This window comes from Lissotriton helveticus, chromosome 12, assembly GCF_964261635.1.
Source record: "Lissotriton helveticus chromosome 12, aLisHel1.1, whole genome shotgun sequence".
NCBI lineage: Eukaryota > Metazoa > Chordata > Amphibia > Caudata > Salamandridae > Lissotriton > Lissotriton helveticus.
The window spans coordinates 827,973,928-827,994,591 of NC_136073.1; the positions used below are offsets into that span (position 1 = coordinate 827,973,928).

The 20,664-nt window shown below is 45.4% G+C and overlaps 1 protein-coding gene across 1 annotated transcript in view; it reads left to right on the forward strand.

Moving 5' to 3' along the window:
• LOC144797818 (tetraspanin-3-like) overlaps positions 1-20,454 on the forward strand; it is a 104,095-nt gene extending 83,641 nt beyond the window's left edge. Inside the window, exon 7 of the mRNA XM_078668616.1 lies at positions 19,847-20,454. Within this exon, the coding sequence (XP_078524742.1) occupies positions 19,847-19,933 (87 nt within the window). The 3' untranslated portion in view covers positions 19,934-20,454. The remainder of the gene's footprint in view (positions 1-19,846) is intronic.
• Positions 20,455-20,664: the final 210 nt, after the last annotated feature.

Here is a 20,664-nt window from a genome sequence, read left to right on the forward strand (position 1 = left end):
AAAGGGCTTCAGCAGTGCAATGAGAAGCTGTCGCTCCCCAGGAGGACGACACTCCTCTGTCATATCCTCGTAGGCCTTGAGGCAACGCACCACACACAACTTTGGTTGATCCGGGAATGCCGGGTACGACACCGATCTAATATTGGTCTTGGTCCGTCTAGCGACCGTGAAAGTCACTCCCTCCGGAGTGAACGTACGTGCCGTGACGTCCAAAGCTCTGACATCTGAGACACGTTTGCACGACACTAGACAAAGCAAAACAGCAAGCTTAGCAGACAACTCCTTCCTACTCAGATACTGGTTATCACGCCATGAGCAGAGGAACCGGAGAATGATGTTGACGTCCCAGAGGTTGCAATATCTGGGTTCTGGGGGTTTGGATAGCCTGACACCTTTCATGAGCTTGCAAACCCAAGGGTGTTCCCCCGCCGGTTTACCGTCGATGAGGGAATGTCCCGCTGAAATGGCGGATCTGAAAGAGTTGACTGAGCGATATGCTAAACCCGATTGGACCAGTTCGGCCAGAAAGTTCAAGATGAGGGTAACGTCGGCCCCCACGGGATCGGCGTGTCTTCCCAGACACCAACGACGCCATCGCTGCCAAGCCGATCGGTACCTCTTGACGGTACCTGGGGCCCAGGCGCTGCAAATGAGCTCCTTAGCGCCCGCCGAAAGGCGTCCGTCCTGCCAGCGTCCCCTGAAATCCTCCACGCCATGAGGTGTAAGGTTTCCTGCAGCACCATCGGATGCCCCTCTCCCAGGGGCCCCGACAGAAGCGACGGGAACAAGGGCAGCCGAATCGGACGATCCCACGAGAGCTCGAGCAGAGGGGGAAACCAGGCCTGAGCCCGCCAGAAGGGGGTCACTAGGACCAGCGAAGCCCGCTGACGGCGAGCTTGCGCCGCTACTCGCGGAATCATGAGAAACGGAGGGAAGGCATAAGCCTGTTCCAGCGACCAATCTTGTAAGAATGCATCGACCGCCAGCGCTTCCGGGTCCGGTCTCCAACTCACAAACCTCGGAAGTTGACGGTTGAGCCGGGAAGCAAACAGATCCACTGAGAACGGTCCCCAAACATCCGTCAAAGCCTGGAAGACCGCAGGGTGCAGCCGCCAGTCGCTGAAATCCAGGAAGTTCCTGGAATGCCAGTCCGCGATCGAGTTCTGCGTGCCCGGGAGATACTCCGCCGACACCGAAATTCGCTTCTCCAGGCAATAGTGCCAGAAGTCCTTTGCCAAGTTCGCCAGTGCCTTGGACCGAGGCCCGCCCAGGCGATTGATGTATTGCACCGCCGATACGTTGTCCATTCGTAGCAGGATACAACACGAAACTTGGTTCTGTGTCAAGGACTTCACCGCGAAAGAGCCCGCCAGTAGCTCCAGGCAGTTGATGTGGAGCTGTAGCTCCGTCTCCGACCAACGGCCCCCCATCGTGACATCGCCGCACCGGGCTCCCCAACCCGCTCTGCTGGCATCTGATTCGATAATCAGGTCCGGGCTTGAGCCGAAGATCGCTCTCCCGTTCCACGCACTCATGTGCTCTATCCACCATCGCAACTCCGTCCTCGTCTCCTCCGTAAGGGAGATGATTTCGGAGTAAGTTAGACCTTTCCGAAGGTGTTGCGCCTTCAGACGTTGAAGGGCCCTGTAGTGTAACGGACCCGGAAAGATCGCCTGAATCGAGGATGAGAGAAGACCCACGATTCGCGCCAGCTGACGAAGGGAGATCCTGTCTCTCCGCAGCGTGTGGGAGAGTTCCTTGCGAATCTTGTTCACCTTCTGCTGCGGGAGACTGAGGCAGGCCGCCTCCGAATCTATAAGGAATCCCAGAAAGGTCATCTGTCTCCCCGGAAGGAGCTCCGACTTCTGAGCATTCACTACAAACCCCAGATCCTGGAGCAGGGCAATAGTCATGGTCAAGTTGGAACGAAGACGGTCCTGCGACTGATCCATAATCAGGATGTCGTCGAGGTAAATGATCATCCGAACACCCCTCTCGCGTAGCGTTTCCACCACTGGCCGTAGGAGCTTCGTAAAGCACCATGGGGCCGACGAGAGGCCAAAGGGGAGAGCTTGGAACTCGAAGACCTCCCCGTTCCACAGGAACTGTAAGAAGCGCCTGTGAGGGGGAAAGATCGGTACCGTGAGGTACGCATCCTTCAGGTCCAGACGAACCATCCAATCCCCTTGCAGGAGAATATCGCGTAGGAGATGGATTCCCTCCATCTTGAAATGGCGGTACACCAGCCATTCGTTGAACTCCCGTAAGTTGATCACCGGTCGGAATCCCTTGTCCTTCTTCTGGACTAGGAAAATATTGCTCAAGAACCCCGCAGGGTGAAGGTGTGTTCTGCGAATCGCACCTTTCCTGAGGAGGTCTGAAACCTCGCGTTCGATCAGAAGACTGTCTTCTACCGAAAAAACCAATGGACGAGGGCGAACCCTCTGACGAGGGGTGCCATAAAACTCTATCCGGAAGCCCCTGACCGTCTGTAACACCCAGGGGTCTGATGAGATTTTGCACCAGTTGGGGAGGTGATCCCTTAACCTCCCTCCCAGCACGGATGGGGAAAAAAGGGTAACACTCACCGGATGGACCTCCCGGCGCATTGGCGCCGCCGTGGTAGCCTCTGCCGCGCCCTTTGCCGGCGCCTCGGCTAGGGTAGAAGTTCCCCTGACGGCCGTCGTTCCAGCCGTTATTCCGGCGCTGCTGGTTTTTGTTGTTAGGGCCTTGCTGCTGTTGTTGGCGGCCGGAGGAGCGACCCCGTCCTCTTCCGGCCCCTGCAAAAACCCGACCCGGAAAAATTTTCTTGATGGACGATTGTGCTCTGTCCAGGGCAGAGAAGGTTGTGACAAATTTATTTAACTCCTTAATAAAAGGTTCTCCAAAAAGTTTGCCTTGTGCGATAGGCCCCGCCTCCGAGGTGGCCAGATCTCCAAGTTTAGGATCAATTTTAATGAGGAGAGACCTCCTCCGCTCTGCCGCCAACGCGCAGTTTGCGTTACCTAGAAAGCATAGGGCCCTCTGCGCCCAACCTGCCACGACCTCCGTGGACATCGCCGTCCCTGACTCCTTCGCCCTCTCGGCTAGCTGGATAATCTGTGTCACAGGACCGACGACGTCCAGGAGTTTGTCCTGACAGCTGCGCCAGGAGCGGTCTATGCCCCTCCTAGGGTCCTTCATAAACTTTGCGAAGAACGCGTAGAGCTTGTCGTCGATGTCAGGAGTGGCCGACACTCTGCCTTCCAGCTTCGGGCGTGGGCATTCACCCCGCATGCGGGTTCTAACCTCCTTCTCTAGAGGCTGGCGCACTTTACCAGCCACGTACGCTGCAACTTTGGGATCCGGGGTCCACTCCGAAGATCTCGGGTGGTAGATCTTTGTCGGGTCAAACATATCTGGGATCTTAACATCGCCTTCGCCCGTCCCCGAGGAATGGGGTGCCGGTCGCCAAGGGCGCCCCGAATACCCATCCTCATCGTCCGAGGAGGCATCATCATCATCAGTAACGCCCTCTCCCTCCAAGGGGAAACCAAACTCTTGGTCCGAGTCCGGGGCGACCTCGTCGCCATCCTCTCCGGGGTAGAGTCCCTCCCGGCAGGGTAAAGTCCTCAGCGTACGCGCACTTTTACGAAAGGAGTCTCTCAAGCGATCAAACTCCTCCAAGTGCCCCGCGTGACGCTTTGCAGACCGCTTACCCCCACCCTGCGCGCCTTTGGGTTCGCGCTCCGCAGGCCCCGCGCCACCGAACACCCCGGGGATACTCTGGGTAAGGGCATCCACTCGCTCCCTCAGAGGTGCCAGTACCGTGTCAAGTGCCTGCGAGAAAACGCGACTCACCTCAGGTGGCAAGAGTGAGGTGCCAGTCACTTCCACCGCCTCCTGAGAAAGGGGGTCAATTTGAGCCGAAGACTGCATGCTAGATGCGAGGGCGTGAGCACAAAACACCTTATAAATATCCCCAAAGGTAGCCCCCTCGCCAGTGCTCTTTCAGTGCTGCTGACTGAAAATTAAGGGTGCGGTGACCTGAAACCGCCACTAGATGGCGCTGTGCGCAGTGCACAAATCCACCGATACCGGCGTCGGGCGAGGGTTGGTGAGTCAGTGAAAGCTCTGACTCAGCGCGCCGTCGCAGGGATCAGAGCACCGCGAGCGCAGCCTGATTCCCAGCGGTGGCGCCCCACGGAGCAAGGGAAAGCGGGGCCGCTTGCCACAGAGCCCGCGTTCAACCGGCAGGGACGGCGCAAGCAGAGCCTGACGCGCGTCGAGCTGCCGAGCCTGAAAAAATGCCAAACAAGCGAGAAAAGCGCACCACAAGCAAGCGCTATCGCACAGGCAATTAATATATTAGCAAAGTCACAACAAAACACAATGCGTCAGGAAGGATAAGAAGTTGACTTAACTGACGAGCAGAGAAGAAAGAGGAAGAGGATGGGACGTCATGGCTAATATTACGGCGGACGGCTCCATGATTGGATGACAGTTACTATGGACACTATGCCCCATGTGCTCATGGGAGTTGTGGTTTAAGAAGTTTGTGTTGATTGGTTTTTTCTTTGAATTGCTGATTTTAATAAAGAGAAGAAAGGACTGCATAATCCTCGCCTCCGTCCTGACATAGAATCGCTTCTTCACTCTGCATACCATAAACTACATTTTGAGCATAAGCAGCCATTTTTCCACATAAAATGTGGACCTGCACTGATTATATTTTTACACTTGCATTTACAATGCAAATATTTACATGAAACCAGTGATCCCTAAATAAGCATTTATTTGTGTCTTAGTTCACTTTCCCTGGCTTCCAGAAGCCGAAATTAGACGCATGTGTGTGTTTGTAAGGTCGGGGTCACACTCCGTTGCGTTATTCCTCAGAGGGAGAGAGCCGGCATGCGCTTCTCTCAGTACCCCGTCTACAATGGCCGCTGCCTGTCCCATCAGGCATTGCGCCCATCACGTGGTACTTGGGCAGCTAGACCGCAACACCACGTATCTTCCCCCTTTAACAACACCAAAAAGTAGCATAGCTATGCATATCCAAAAGCACAAAAGTGGTGCCTATACCATGGTTGCGCAATAAAAACAGATAACCATGTTTACAAGGCGAAAGGGGGGGGGGGGGAGGAAGGTGGGTGAGGGGACAAAGGAAAAAGAGGAAATCGGGAATCTTCGTAGTGTAAACATAATGAGGTGCATAAGCTTTTACATCTCAATTTCGCTATATCTCTTAGGTAATACAACCACTCTACCCGTGTGGGTACGTGTGAGGGGCAGACATGACTCCTGAGCTTCTCTTGTGTGGAAACTGGCATCCCCAGTATTCCCTTCCAGGGCATTGTCATGTGAGGTGGAAGCACCCTGTGTGGTGCCTGGGTTGGAGCTGTTGTTTGTACCTTTGGATGTCGTGTGTTGTGTAACCCCAGTGTTACTCTCTTCCCCTGGGGTCGCCACGTCCCGCCCCATCTTACCTCTTATCAGTGTGTTTGTGGCCAATCCCTCTTCATCGTTATCGAGCTCCCATCCACTATGTGCGGTGCTTGTAGTGAAGTCCTCTGTATTCCATCTGATCACTTTGTTGCACTTAGCCATCCTACTCTGTGACCATACTTTGCAGTCACTCAACGGGGCGGAGTGTGAGTAAGTTTCTCTGACTTGTAAGGGCTTGCTGAACTTGCTGTCTCCCTTCTTGCCTGGGTGGCCTAGCTTCACCCAGACCCTGTCCCCCCTTGCTAGGGAGACTTCTCGCACTCCGTGCTTCTTTTATAGCTGTCCGTGTAGATTATCTGTGCCTTCTCCAAACTGCTTCTGACCACCGCTGGGGACCATTTGCTCTGTAATTTGAGGTTCATCCAAACAGTGTTGTCACGTGTGAATGGTCCCTTGCCTCGAAGGATCTTAAATGGACTGTAGCCAGTCAGAGTGGGTGTGATGCCGTATACCCATACCGTGTCTGATTTCTGTCTCCCAGTTCTTTCCTGCACTGATGGCTGCTTGAACGGAGCCCATGGGAACTCGATTAAATCGTTCTGCTAGGCCGTTACCTGCAGGGTGGTACACTGGAGTGTGTTGGGTTGTGACGCAGTTTCTTTTGATGAAGGCATTCCATTTCTCCGACATAAATTGGGGGCTGTCGTCACTTGTAATGACTCTCGGAATCCCTCTCAAAACTATGGTGAGAAAGGTGATCATGGCGTTCGTGTCCACTTTCTCGCATACTTCTACCTCTGGCCACTTAGAGTATCGGACAATGGAGTATTTCGGTACATCCCATGAATCCAGAATAGGGCCCAAGATGTCGATAGACAACTCCTCCCATGGGTTGTCCAGGGTGGTGAATTTCCCCAAAGGCGGTCTCTCACGTAATTCTCCACTTGGTTGTCGATGGCAGGCCACCAGTAAGACTGTTTAACTCTTCTCTTCAACTTCGCTATTCCCAGGTGGCCTTCATGAATAATGAGTAGGCGATCTGTTAACCGTTGTGGAGGAATGACTTTGTCTCCTGGTAGCAAAAATAAGGCATCATCGCTAATGGAGAGTTCATCCCGCAATTCCCAAAATTTTATGAGGTCGACGTTCACGTGCCCATTCTCAGGCCATCCTTGTTTAACTAACGTTTTGTTGCAGGAGAGTTGGGGATCCGTGTTGTATGCTGTCTCCCATTCTTGTGCACTAATCACCTCCTCTTGGTCTGTTGTGAACGCTATAGTGTACTCATCCCAGTCCGTGTGTATCTATGCCTTCTCCATCGCAGCTAACCGGCTGAGGTAATCCGCCACCTTGTTCTTTCTCCCTGGTAAGGACTCTACATCGTAGATGAAGTCCAGCAGTCTGAGGTTCATCATGGCGATGCGCGGGGTGGCACTGGCATGGCCACTGTGGTTCCAAAAATCCACAAACTCCTTCTCAGGGGTCTTACCAATAAGTAATCCATTCAAATGCAGCAAAGAAATCAACAGAGAATCTGAAATATGAAAAGACATCTTTATTACAATTAATTGTGAGGCTACGTTACCCAACTGCCTTAGCAATTGAATGAGGCAGTCTGCTGAATGGTCTGAGCACAGACCCTTTATACCATGCATTGTGCCCTAGGCACACATTTGAAGTACATTCCCAGAATGTGCGCACAGATGCAAAACCCACTTTCAAGATAGGTCCAGGCCATAAACAATGTCCACATAATTCATACATTCTCTAGCTGACAAGGCCGGATAAACCCAAAACAGTAAGGTCACAGCCCATGTCATAAATAGCTCGTGGAGGCAGGAACAAGAACAGATGGAAGTAAGATAGGCACGTTTGTGTGTAGTAAATCTTTACAATGTCCTATGCTCTGATCTATAATCTTGATCAACTAAAGGGCAGGAACTGGTTTGGCAAGGAAAGGCCAGCTTCTAAAATTAACTCCAGTGCACGAAGAAATCCCTGGTTAATATGTATATGTGATTCACAACAGGTCAGACTGTTTTGCGCACAAACTGACTTCTGAAAACCTATATAAAAGTAACACTAGATGGCAGTCATGACACATAACAAAAACCCAAGTTTCAGAAAAGAAAGTCTTTAAGAAAAAGAAACCATTTAGATATTGTTCAAGATAACACATGCGCAAGGAAACTTAATGGTTAACAAGATCCTAATCAGTAATTGAAAAACTTAGACACCAATCAGCTAGGAAACTAGTTTTACAGAAAGGTCAGTTCCAGGTGAAAAAGGGTTACTCTCTGTAGTTCATTCAGAGACAGAGAAACCCATGCTAAGGTTATGTCCTTAAATACTTGTTCTGCCACAGTGAAGGCCTACTGTAAGGGCAATCCACAAAATGGCTGCTATTCACAAAATGGAACCCGAGGGTTCAAGATGGAAACTCTGATTTCAGGGTGCTTTCTTCACCCGAATGCGACGAAAATGATTGTGCATAGTATACTCGTCATTTCCAGTCTGCTGATACCAAATTCGTCATGATATGACAATGTTTCATGGCACTGGTCCAGAATTTTCAGTACCACAGACGCTCCTTTTGCCCTTACATAGGCAATAACCTAAACCCATGTCAGTCTGAATCTAGGTCTATACTCATCAGATCATCAAGGTGTTGCTGTAGTATCATCTTATTACTTAGCAACTCTCTCGGGACAGGTCTCCTTACACACGTAGTGGCACAAAGGCCATATATGGCAGGACCAAATAGGGAATGCCTCTATCTGTAGTATGTGGTATAAGACCACACGCCCAACAATCAGTGATGTTCAACTACTAACTGGTGTTGCTGCAGAAACTGTACAAAAGGAATTATCAGTAAACTCTGATCTCCTAACTATCCATGTTCAGGTAAAATCTGGAAAGATGCAAAGAAGTAGAAGTAGGAAAAGACATAGGTTTGGAGGTGGGTACAGATGTGAATTGGGCAGTAAAAACAATCCCACCCATAAAGATAATGCCATGTCTAAAAAACACTAGAAAACACGTCATTAAGAACATATAGACAAAATTAGTGACCGCTATTACAAATGAATCATAATTTTCCACAACCATAAGCAAAAAGTAATTACTAAAATTATCTTGTACATTTTATATAGCTTCCTATGCATTTCAGTAATTTATTATGTCAAGTGAAACAGTGGTGTTCCTTATCAATGCTCTCAGATGAAAAGGGATACTCTTCCACAGAGCGTGGACTTTATTCTGCTTTTACTAAACAGAATAGTACTTTAAAACAATGCCAGCAAAGCAGCAAAAAAAAAAAAAAAATCAGTTTCCAAACTCCAATTCTATACAAGCTCACAGAAAATACCCAGAGTCCGTCAAAGCCTCTCCTGGCAGGCTTCTATTGTCCATCAAATCCGCTTCCAGTGTCTTCTTCGTGTTGGGCCCCTTCATTCAGGCCTTTTCATGAGAAAAAAGTACTGCTTAGTTGGGAGTGCCCTCCTGGCAAACACTCATAGCTCATTCACAAAGTCTCAATGTCTCAAGGCATGGCACTCATCTCTCTCCTTTGTGGCAGACACTACATACAGTGTGCTCTTCATGGATCATGAGCACAGATCATCTCGTGCAAACTCAAGTAAAAGAGCAACAAACTTCAACACTTTCAGGCTCTAACACTTTCACTCAGTGTCAGAGGATGCTCAGGCTGCTCTTTTATGGATACCACACATGTAGTGCCTTCTTCCAATCTTAGACCTTCCAGTGCACTGCCATTCCGTTGGAGCAAAAGGAAAAGGGGTTTGTGTGTGGCCAAAACTCGGGCCAAGAGCTCAAGGGACTGTACACTGACAGAGGTTTCCAGCACGTACACACAAACAAAACTGTCATTCTGTGACCAACAAGGAACCAGCTCCTCTTTTTCTCTGCAACGCCTTCCAAAGAAGCAAACGCCTTGCTTGGGAGGTACCATTGACGGCACGCTGATGATCGCTGTTCAGCCTCGCGACTTTCTGGTTGCAGAAATTGTAGAGCCAAGAAATCTGTCCTTCATCTGTAGCGGTCACAGATGCTGAGTGGGCTTAGTCTCGATCACAGGTCTGCAGGGTATCACTCTTCCTTTGACTCTGGAAGATCCCGCAGAACCTAGTGATATAGGAAATGTAACACAATTGTTAGTTTCCTTCAAATCAAGCACAAAAATAGTTCATGGGTTTTAACAAGGGGACTGCAAGCAGGTGGCCTACAATCTGCAAGGGAGTGGCCACACGCCATGGGACAATGTTGGTCTAGAATGCACTGTCATTTTCAAAAAGCAATTCAAACATAAAGGCAGTAGGCAAAACAGTGTCTCTAAGTTTTTCAATTAGGTTTCCGTGTGAGAGCATATCCTTCATCATCTAAGGGTAAATAACTAGACAAAAATTCTATCTAAATGGATGTCTTCACATATGGTGGCATTGTCTAATGGTGCAAATACATATTTTCCTCAATGATTAAGCCTAGGTGTTCCTAAATTCCTTATCTAGAACATCTCAAAATAGAGAAATGACATAATACAGATTATCAAGGATATGAAGAAAAGTCCCTTTAAAAATGTGCATCAAGTGCACTATGCAATACGAAGGCTAATGATCAAATGTGCAGACAAAGGACAAACACTAGAAAGTCCTGGTATTTGCATGATTAGAACACATCTGATCCCACCAAAAATTAGAGCAGCAGGAACAAAAGGGAACTGAGAAATAAAAATAGGCATTGAAAATGTGTCATGTTCAAAAGGTAAACTTAAGATATCTCCTATTGAGATGGAAAACGTGTCTTACTATAATATTGGGTCAGTTAACCAGCCTGTCACTACCCCAACAGTCAGACTGAAAAAAACATTTTACATAACATGGGGGATCCCTGATACATCACTTCAGTGTAGAAGTGTGCACATAAACAATACACCCATAATAATAAATGGGCTGACTGGTGAAAGAAATATGGAAATGGAAGTAGGTCACAACTAAAATCCCCAATAACTAAGCATGATGCGACATCGGTCAGGGAAGAAGCAACAAAAGAAAAATCTATAGGAAGAACAAGAGTTTGCTTGGGTGCCTCAGGCCTGTGACGCAGCACCAAGAGTACTGGCAACTACATCATATACGGTAATCCTAACTAATGTTCCAGTTCCTTCTTCAGGGAAAAATTAAACCTGGTTTCCCTTCAAGGGACAAAGCCATATGCTATTTGGGAAGCAGAACATGATTAGGTAATGCAATATAGAAATTAGGTCACCATGTACAAGAGTCACAAATCTATAATTTATCCTTACGTCCAATCAAGGATACATGAAAATGTAGGGCTGCCTATTCCTTTAAGGGAATGTGCAGTAAGTGACTAACATCAGGTGATACGCTTTGAACCTGTATACCTTTTCGTTTTCTTCAATATCATTATAGCCAAATTTAGGCATGCACTGGTAAAAGTGTTGCCTGTCTGGTTCACAATATGAAAAAATCATATCTGTGAAATTTATCATTTATACCAAAACCATCCAACTGTTGTGAAACAATACGTATCGTCATACGGATCCTTTCACAACACTGGGGAACTTATAATAGTAACAACATAAAACAAAACATACAAAAAATAAAGCGGTGACACACAGCACCATGGCACATGTACTTTATGCACTGTAAACCTGCAGCCCAAAAAACCCAATATTTGGGCCTGTAGGCCTGTACCCTCCTTTTGACAGTCGAACACAACGCAGTTGGAGTCCACTGTCAAATGTACTGTCTCTCTTCTAACATACAGGATAATCACGCAAAAAACACATTTCCTTTCAATTAACCAAACTCGCGTGTCTTGTCTGCTTTAAATCACCCAGAACAATCCATGAATGGTCTGTAGGCAGAAGCAACAGAAAAAAATACACAACACACAAGGGAGACATTTTTGCCCACAAACGAATATCAATTATAACTTTTAATCAGGAGACAAAACATGGTACACATTAAGAAAACACAAAAATAAGTTTCCATTACTTAACTGTTACCATCTTGTCAGTCACCTTGCAACCTGAAGCCCTCTTGTTACACTGACATTCCATATTAATTTGGCACCTATAATTTCCATGGTGAAAAATAATTCCTTTTAGCAAATCTTATTTTCCACTCAGGCCTGTAGCCTGTATCCTTCAGAATTTTGGAAAAGGGCTGCATCTTATTTTCTATCTAAGACTTAATGCAACACTTCTTTTTCTGTCAAATAAATGCAGCTGGCAAACATTAATTTTCTTAGCATGGAGACACAAATGTATCAGTTCTGCAGAGCATTTAACACGACATTTGGAAAAGAAACCCCTTTGATTTTCCATATGAAATTGAGTTCTTTCATTTTATTGATGTTCTCACGGAGAAACCAGAAACCCTACCTTTAGAGACCCGTTCAACAAGGTCATTCTACATTCCTCAGAGGCAAAGTCCTAATTAAAAGGGTCATAAATGTCAACACGACGGCCTTCTCCATTGCCCGACAGGAAAACTAAAAGATTACATCTCAGCAGCGCGGCTCAGCCAGCCTCTGCATAACCTCAGCCCTCAGCCTCTGCCACACTGACGTTGTCAAAGCCAGAAGGCCTAACCTGCAATAATTCACTCTATTTTGAAAAATAAATTCTCCTTTATTTTTTTTTTTTAGGCGCTAAAACTATCTCTATTCCCAGATCATTAAACTACATTTACTGTCAATGTTTCTCAAAACCTAAAGACACACAGACCAGTTTTTTTTTTTTCTAGAGTAAATGCTTGTTGCAATCCTATGGTACACACTTCATCAGTCTGAAATGAACAGACTTCTCCGTAGGCCTAGCTGAAGCTAGAACCTTCAACCCTGATATTTAAAACAAGCCTTTGTACTGGCATATTAACCCACTGACTCGTAAGAAGGCACAACCTGCAAATATATATGTATCAAAACCTAAATGTATGCATTTACTTAAGCCTGAGACACTTTAAAAGTACTCTGAATGAAAGCAAAATGCAGTTTAAACAGTGTTTTACTCAAAATCGACTTTCATAGTTTGGACATTAAAAAATGAATATCCTACAATTTTCTTGCATAATATGCATTACTAGAATGTCTATTACATAACCCATGAGTCAGGCATTTGAAAATAATAACTTATATTTTACAAAAATGAGCTTGCTTGTGCCTATGCCAAGGGAAAATTATACACACGAATGCTTGTCATTTTAGTGATGCAACATAGCTTAAATCAAATTTTAATGCTAGGAGGTCATAGTATGAGTGTTAAGCTTTATAAATATTAAACGATTTTTGTAGCACTTTTAATAATTATTTTTCATAATTAATAATTTTTCTCTTCAAATAAATCCAATTATTCCTTTTTGTGATTGTTCTACATATAAGAGCCCATTGCATCCCTTGCCTATAATTTTGGATGCATTAACTCACAAACCTGAGCGCATATGCCTAACTTAAAACGCGTCACATTCCTGCGTCACATTTCTGCGCCACATCTAAAAAGGACGGTTATGCAAAATTCCACCCATGTTTAACTGGAAAAGTGCTGGCTAAATGAACATTCCTATCAAATATACTGCAGCTGAAAGGTTTGCCTGTGAACATCTAATACAGTGCAACTAAGGAAAAAAAAAATGCTGTTTATTTATTTTTGCAAAAATAGACAATTTCGTTTTTTCTTTTAGGGGCCTTATTTATATCTATTATACATGATACACACACACTGAGCTCATTGCAGACATAAACAGAAAGTGTTAAAACATTGAGGACACACAATACAGCGCTTTCAGGCATCTGATTCATGAATTGCGCAAACGCCACTCACATACCGAAGTTACACTAATGAGAAAAAGCCACATAAACATTTAAACATACATCAAACCCACAAATCAACACTCAGGACGAAAACAGGACAGCCCAGACTGTACTCAAAACCCAACCATTGTAGCTGTAACCATATTTACAAGAAACACTTCTCAATAGTGTTCAAAAAGACTGCATAAACAGCCCAACAGACCACTGTATGTGCAGGAAACCAAAAATACACTCAATACACTCCATACACTAGCTTTAGGTGGCAGAACACCAAAACTCGTTTTGCATGTAAAATTGCACAGAGCAAAGGATCCTTGTTTTGCATTATGTCATATTTTAATTCCCTGGGGATACAAAGTCACCAAGGAAGAAATATGTTTGTATATCTAAACCTATTTAGATATTCCCTTTAGGGGAAGCCGGCAAATCCAAACGTATACAAAGTTGGCCAACACAAATCTCCAAATTCGCTAAGTTCAGGCATCTTATAGCTCACTAATCCAGCCTCCAACTTCAAGGGCGCTATCTCTATCGATACACTCGTAAATTTACAAGACCCTTGGTTAATGAAAATTGCAATCTTCAAATAAACTAAGGACCAAACAATCTAAGCAAAGAACCACAGAACCAAAGAACAAAGGACTGGGAGCGACCCACTTATACCTCAACTAAAGCAGATGGAGAAAAATCCCTTCATTACCTGCCTACACAAATTGCAATTCGCATATACAAACCTATACAAACCTATCAAAGCTATACCAAACAGTTGTCCAAATTCTAACTGCCAAGTTCTAACTGCACTAACAGTCTCTATTCTTAAAAAAAAAAAACGCTTACGCCAAAAAGGTTCCTCAGTCAGGAGTGACATCTTTTGGAGAGTTTAAGTCAGAACAATCAAAAATATACTGGGCCGCAAAGACCAAAAAAAATCCCCCAGAACCTCTGTGCACAGAGTACCTCTTGTAGTAGATTTCTGTCTTGCCTTCCCCAGTAGATTTATGTCCTCTGACAAGATTACTCCTCCAGACAGTCACTTCTTGATGAAGCCCGCGTTGGTCGCGCCATTTGTGGTTCCAAAAATCCACAAACTCCTTCTCAGGGGTCTTACCAATAAGTAATCCATTCAAATGCAGCAAAGAAATCAACAGAGAATCTGAAATATGAAAAGACATCTTTATTACAATTAATTGTGAGGCTACGTCACCCAACTGCCTTAGCAATTGAATGAGGCAGTCTGCTGAATGGTCTGAGCACAGACCCTTTATACCATGCATTGTGCCCTAGGCACACATTTGAAGTACATTCCCAGAACGTGCACACAGATGCAAAACCCACTTTCAAGATAAGTCCAGGCCATAAACAATGTCCACATAATGCATACATTCTCTAGCTGACAAGGCCGGATAAACCCAAAACAGTAAGGTCACAGCCCATGTCATAAATAGCTCGTGGAGGCAGGAACAAGAACAGATGGAAGTAAGATAGGCACGTTTGTGTGTAGTAAATCTTTACGATGTCCTATGCTCTGATCTATAATCTTGATCAACTAAAGGGCAGGAACTGGTTTGGCAAGGAAAGGCCAGCTTCTAAAATTAACTCCAGTGCACGAAGAAATCCCTGGTTAATATGTATATGTGATTCACAACAGGTCAGACTGTTTTGCGCACAAACTAACTTCTGAAAACCTATATAAAAGTAACACTAGATGGCAGTCTCGACACATAACAAAAACCCAAGTTTCAGAAAAGAAAGTCTTTAAGAAAAAGAAACCATTTAGATATTGTTTAAGATAACACATGCGCAAGGAAACTTAATGGTTAACAAGATCCTAATCAGTAATTGAAAAACTTAGACACCAATCAGCTAGGAAACTAGTTTTACAGAAAGGTCAGTTCCAGGTGAAAAAGGGTTACTCTCTGTAGTTCATTCAGAGACAGAGAAACCCATGCTAAGGTTATGTCCTTAAATACTTGTTCTGCCACAGTGAAGGCCTACTGTAAGGGCAATCCACAAAATGGCTGCTATTCACAAAATGGAACCTGAGGGTTCAAGATGGAAACTCTGATTTCAGGGTGCTTTCTTCACCCGAATGCGACGAAAATGATTGTGCATAGTATACTCGTCATTTCCAGTCTGCTGATACCAAATTCGTCATGATACGACAATGTTTCATGGCACTGGTCCAGAATTTTCAGTACCACACCACTGGACGTGAGGACTTTAACCAACGGCTTGTGGTCCATTCTGAGGGTAAACCGGGAGCTCCAGAGATACGGTCAACATTTCTCCATGGCCCATGCGGCTGCCAGCCTCCTTCTCTATGACGCTGAACTTCTCTTCATTGGGGGCGAGGGATTTAAAACTACAGTGGCTTCCGTCCCATCAGTGGCCATCTGTGACAGGACAGCCCCTAAGCCCTTTTCACTGGTATCCGTGGTCCAGATGCTTGGAGCGGAGCTGTCGAATCCGTGCAGGGAAACAGCGTCTCTGATATACTTCTTGACTTTCTCAAATTTTTCATTAGACTCTGGTGACCAGCTGAAGGCATTCTTCTCTTGCAAGATTTGACGTAGATGGTGCGTCTTTTTTTGGCAAAGTTGCAGACGAATTTGCTCTAGAACTCAGCCACTCCTAGGAATGAGTGGACCTCTTTCTTGTTCAGAGGCGTGGGCGCGGACTGGATAGCTTCTACATTTGCTTGCTTCGGAGATATCCCAAAGTCACTTATTTCGTGCCCCAAGTATGTTACTGAGCGTAGTTCAAACCTGCATTTCTCCAATTCTGCCGTGAGGCCATTGAATGATGGTGTCCGCAGCACCGCTGTCAGCTTTGTGGCGTGGTCTGCCTTAGTTTTCCCCATGACTAGTATGTCGTCTTGGAAATACAAGACTCCACTGATGTCTTTGAACAGTTTGTGCATCGATTTGAATTTTTTTTTTAAACCGCTGCTACAGAAGCCAGCCCAAATGGCATCTGCCGAAATATGTAGCACCTGAATAGGGTGATGAAGGACGTCAATTTTCTGTAGGAGGGATAAAGCGATATCTGGTGGTACGCCGCCGTAAGGACTATCATGGAGAACCATTTGAACCCCTTGGTCTGAGCTAACATTTTACTGATTTTTGGTAACGGAAATTTTTCTACGATTATATTTTTGTTCAATTCCCGGAGGTCTATGCAGAGACGCACCTTCCCACTTGGTTTACGTGCCACCACCAAGGGCACCAGCCATTCTGCGATGTCGATGGGTTTGATTATGCCGATGTCTTCCAGGCGCTGCAGTTCCATCTGCACAGCTTCTCTGCAGTTGAAAAGGGATGTTCCAGACTTTATGACCTACTGGAGCGGTGCCGTCCTTCAGGAGGATTCTGTGCGTGAGTTTGGATAGTTTTCCTATGGTACCGCAGAAGACTGAGGGGAATTCTTCTTTAAGTTTGGCTTCTAACTATGCTGGTGGGTTGTCTGTCATGAGCACTCGCGTCTCTCTGCCAGGGTTGAGCTGGATTCCTAACGCCCCTTGATCGGCCCACCCGAGGATAGAGGGCCCCTTTTCAGCAACGTACAGTTTACCTACGGAGTTCCTGCCTTTTAATTCAAATGTGTGTTGACGGAAGCCTACCATGGGAATTTTCTCTCCCGTGAAGGTGACTGGGTGTACATCGGTGGGGTGTAGGGGAGTTCCTATGGTGCAACTAAAGTCTCTTTCCCAGATATTTTGTTGAATAATGGTGTATGGTGACCCTAAGTCTGCTACCATGGATATTTGGACACCCCCTATGGTCCGCATACAAGAGGGCTTCCTCTTGCAATCTATCCCCATGATTTGGTCATCAATGCATAAAATACAGTCATCAGCATCGCCCTCTAAGTTTCAGACTCGTACATAACACATTTGACGGTAACATTGCTAGGTTTTCGTCTGCAGACTTTCCCAAAATGACCCATCACCCCACAAAAGCAACATTTGACTCAAAAAGCAGGACACCGCCTGTCATTGGCCATATGCATTTGGCTTCCACATCTGTAGCAACTGCCTTTTTTGGTCACCAGGGAATTTGTTGGGTCCAGTATTTTTTTTCATCAGCTTCCTGCTGTTTCTGGTACCAGCAGTGGGTGAAGGTTTGTCATTAGGCGCTTTCATGTCTCTCACTCTGCACATGGTGGGTTTATTGCAGCTGTCCTTCTTTGCTGCTACAGTGCACCTTTTGGACAGTTCTGCATTTTTTTACAATAGCAATAATCTCATTCAGGGGGGCATCCCCACTAACCCACAACTTCTCTTGTACATCTGGGTTGACTGTGTGCGTTATTATCTGATCTCACACTAGATCATCATGATGGTGGCCATGTTGCAATTTACTGCCAGTCTCTTCAGCGCAACAAAAGAGGGTGGCAGCCACGTAGTCCTCCACAGTCTCCTTATCCTTTTGCTTCCTTTGAAATAAATTGTAACGGTCTATGGCCGTACACACAACTGGTTGATAATGACAGTCCAAATCTTCCAACCCATGCTGCAATACATCTGTGTCATTGGGACCCCTAGTCTCTTTTACCATACTCTAGTAGACTCGCTACCCCTCCGGTCCTAGATTATGTAACAGAATTTTCTTCCTGCGGTCACTCGAAGGCCTCTTTCCCCTTCATCCTCCAGGGCAGACAGACAGATAGTTTAGGAAGTAGCCCTTCCAATCAGTCCATTTCATGGCTGGCTCGCCAGGAACAGGAGGGGGTTGGTGAGCGAGAAGGTCTGTGCACACATTTTGGCTGATCAGTGGAGGTTGGACTGAGGACCTCCTTTGATAGGAGTAGCAGTGGACGGCTTGCACACTCTGACCAGTGTCGCACAATGCAAGTGGAAGTGGGCCAAGCGTGTCCCTTACTTAGTGTATCAGGGGTATGTGCTGGTGTGCTCCAGGATGCCCCACACAGCAAATCAGGGCAACTTGACATGGAGGGCCATGGAGTGAATGTCTTTAGGGGTTGCCAGGTCCGCAGCAATGAGCTGGTGCGTGAAGCAGCCTCTGAGGGAATTGGCTGGTGTGTGTTTTCAAGGGTGTTGGAGAGAGTTTAACTACCTGTTGCAGGCTCTGTGAAGCACTGCATATCATTACTTCTTTACTGCTGCCTCATGGTGCCTTGTTTTGCAGGGCCTCGTAATTGGGTGCGCACATGCACCGGAGCGGAGGCTGGCCTTGGAATGCAGCTGGCAGTGAGGCCTATTAGTAAGCTCGGGAGGGAATCGGAAAATGCAGCCCCCTGGCAGGTTTCGCACCGTTGCACTCCCCCTCCAATGGCTGTAACTCAGGTCCGTGGTGGTACCTAGCGGCTCAATGCAAACGTTCATGGGCAGGTGCAGAGCATGGTGAACACCGTTCGAGGTTCATCCCATCCTCGTTGCCACTTTGTAAGGTCAGGTCACACTTCATGCAAATAAGCCACGGACACAGGTAGTGCTTATTATGTTACTTTATTCCTCGGAGGGAGAGCGCGGGCGTACGATTCTCCTACCCCCGTCTACAAAGGCCTCCCCCGTCCCATCCGGTATTGCGCCCTTCATGTGGTAGTTGGGCAGCTAGACCGCAACACCACAGTATGCCGTGCATATCAAACAGTTTAGATATGGGGAGCATACATACACACATTGTTTAACTGTCTATTGTAGCCAATTTCAGAATGGGCATTTATGTACATTTGAGTACACATTTGTGCAGTGGTGGGCTTAATTTGAAGCAGCACTGCACAATCTGTGTTGTCTGCAGCAGTGTCAGTGAGTGGCACATCATGGTTGTAGTGCATTGTTTCCTTTTCACGCAGCAAACATGTATTCCTAAATCAGACTGCACGACCGGTGTGTACTAATTGTGTTGCTCTTCAAACCCTGGTGGCACCGCACCCATGATAATGTGCTGCATGACTACACACTTACAAGGTAAAAAAGGCGAGACATATTGGCTATGCCAATGCTTGTTGTTTGTTTATTTTAAAAACAACACTTTTTTTTGTAAAACAATTCTAATTTGAGCTGTAACGCAACCCTGCTTACCCAACAGAAAGCTAAACAGTGATTTCAGGTTGAAATGGAAAGATGAACACCAAATGCCCTCTATTCTCTAAAATGTAAACAGAAATGTTCAAGGGTTAATTTTCAGAAAAGTATACTGTTAAAATACAGTAACCCTTAGCTTTTATATAAGCCATTGTGTTAAATTAAAAAAAAATACTTTGGAAAACGTAGGCAAAGTAAAACTGAGGATATCATTTTTCAGACAAAGGGCAGTGGCAAAAAAAGAAATGGTGACAAAAGAGGTTTGGGGGGTTAAAAAATAAATATTAAGTCTGGGTCTTCTGCTATCTGATGCATGTAGCAGGAAGCAGGAAGCACCTTTTTTTTTTTTTTTTTTTTTTTTTTTTTCTTCTTTCAAATAAGTGCCTGGTCTGTCTGTAGTGCATTTGTACTTTGAAACCCTCTTACTACTATTATACATACAGCAAAATATTATCATGTTTATTGGTTTTAGGTATGTATAGGTTTCTTACTTGTAGTATTTTTTTATTTTATATTTTTTAGATGCTGGCAGCATTTATTGATTGTGTACTGATGGGAAGGCAGTCACTTCAAGACTACAGGATCCTCGACTCTGAAACATTTGCCTAAATATGGAAAAAAACTGAACCAAAGATATCTGTGGATACACCAGTCTGAAAAGATTACAACTGTCCATCGGCATCTGACTAATATTTACGTATGTTCTTCAAACCAGAGTTGCAAAGGACCAGCTTATTTCTACCTCTCCTTGAGATTTTCAAGGCTGTTTGGCTAATCCTCATCTTTCCGTTCATGTCAAAGCAGGACTTGATTAGTGAAGTAACACTTAACAAAAGTATGCACTTAAGTTCCAGTTGTGTTTTAAATCCATGTACTTTTTTATATTGATATATTTTTTTCATTCGACTATAAGCATTTTTTTTTGTCTTCAGTTGTTGTTTCTCCAAAGTTTTAGGTGTGATTTATCTTTCACTAACCTAATGCCAAATAAGCCTATAAACGTCTTCTGCAAAATGTATATAAATAATATCAAAGTGTAATGATGATGAGTATCAAAGGGAATGACAGGTGATTGGTTACAGGAAATAAACTGTCCTGTATGGAATAACAGGCATTTGATTCCTAGAAAACTGTGTGTTCTCTATTTATTTTGTGTATTGTGCAGTTGTTAGTGATCCATTTTAAAAAGAATGTTTTGTTAGTTTAGGTGAAATGTCTAATCTGACTGTGAATATGATTGATTTCTTTTCTTCCAAGCTTCCCTGTAACCATTTTATTAGCTTTGAAAATTGCCTTGGTTTTCAAAGCAATCTGGTGACCTTTTCAAATGCTAAATCTCA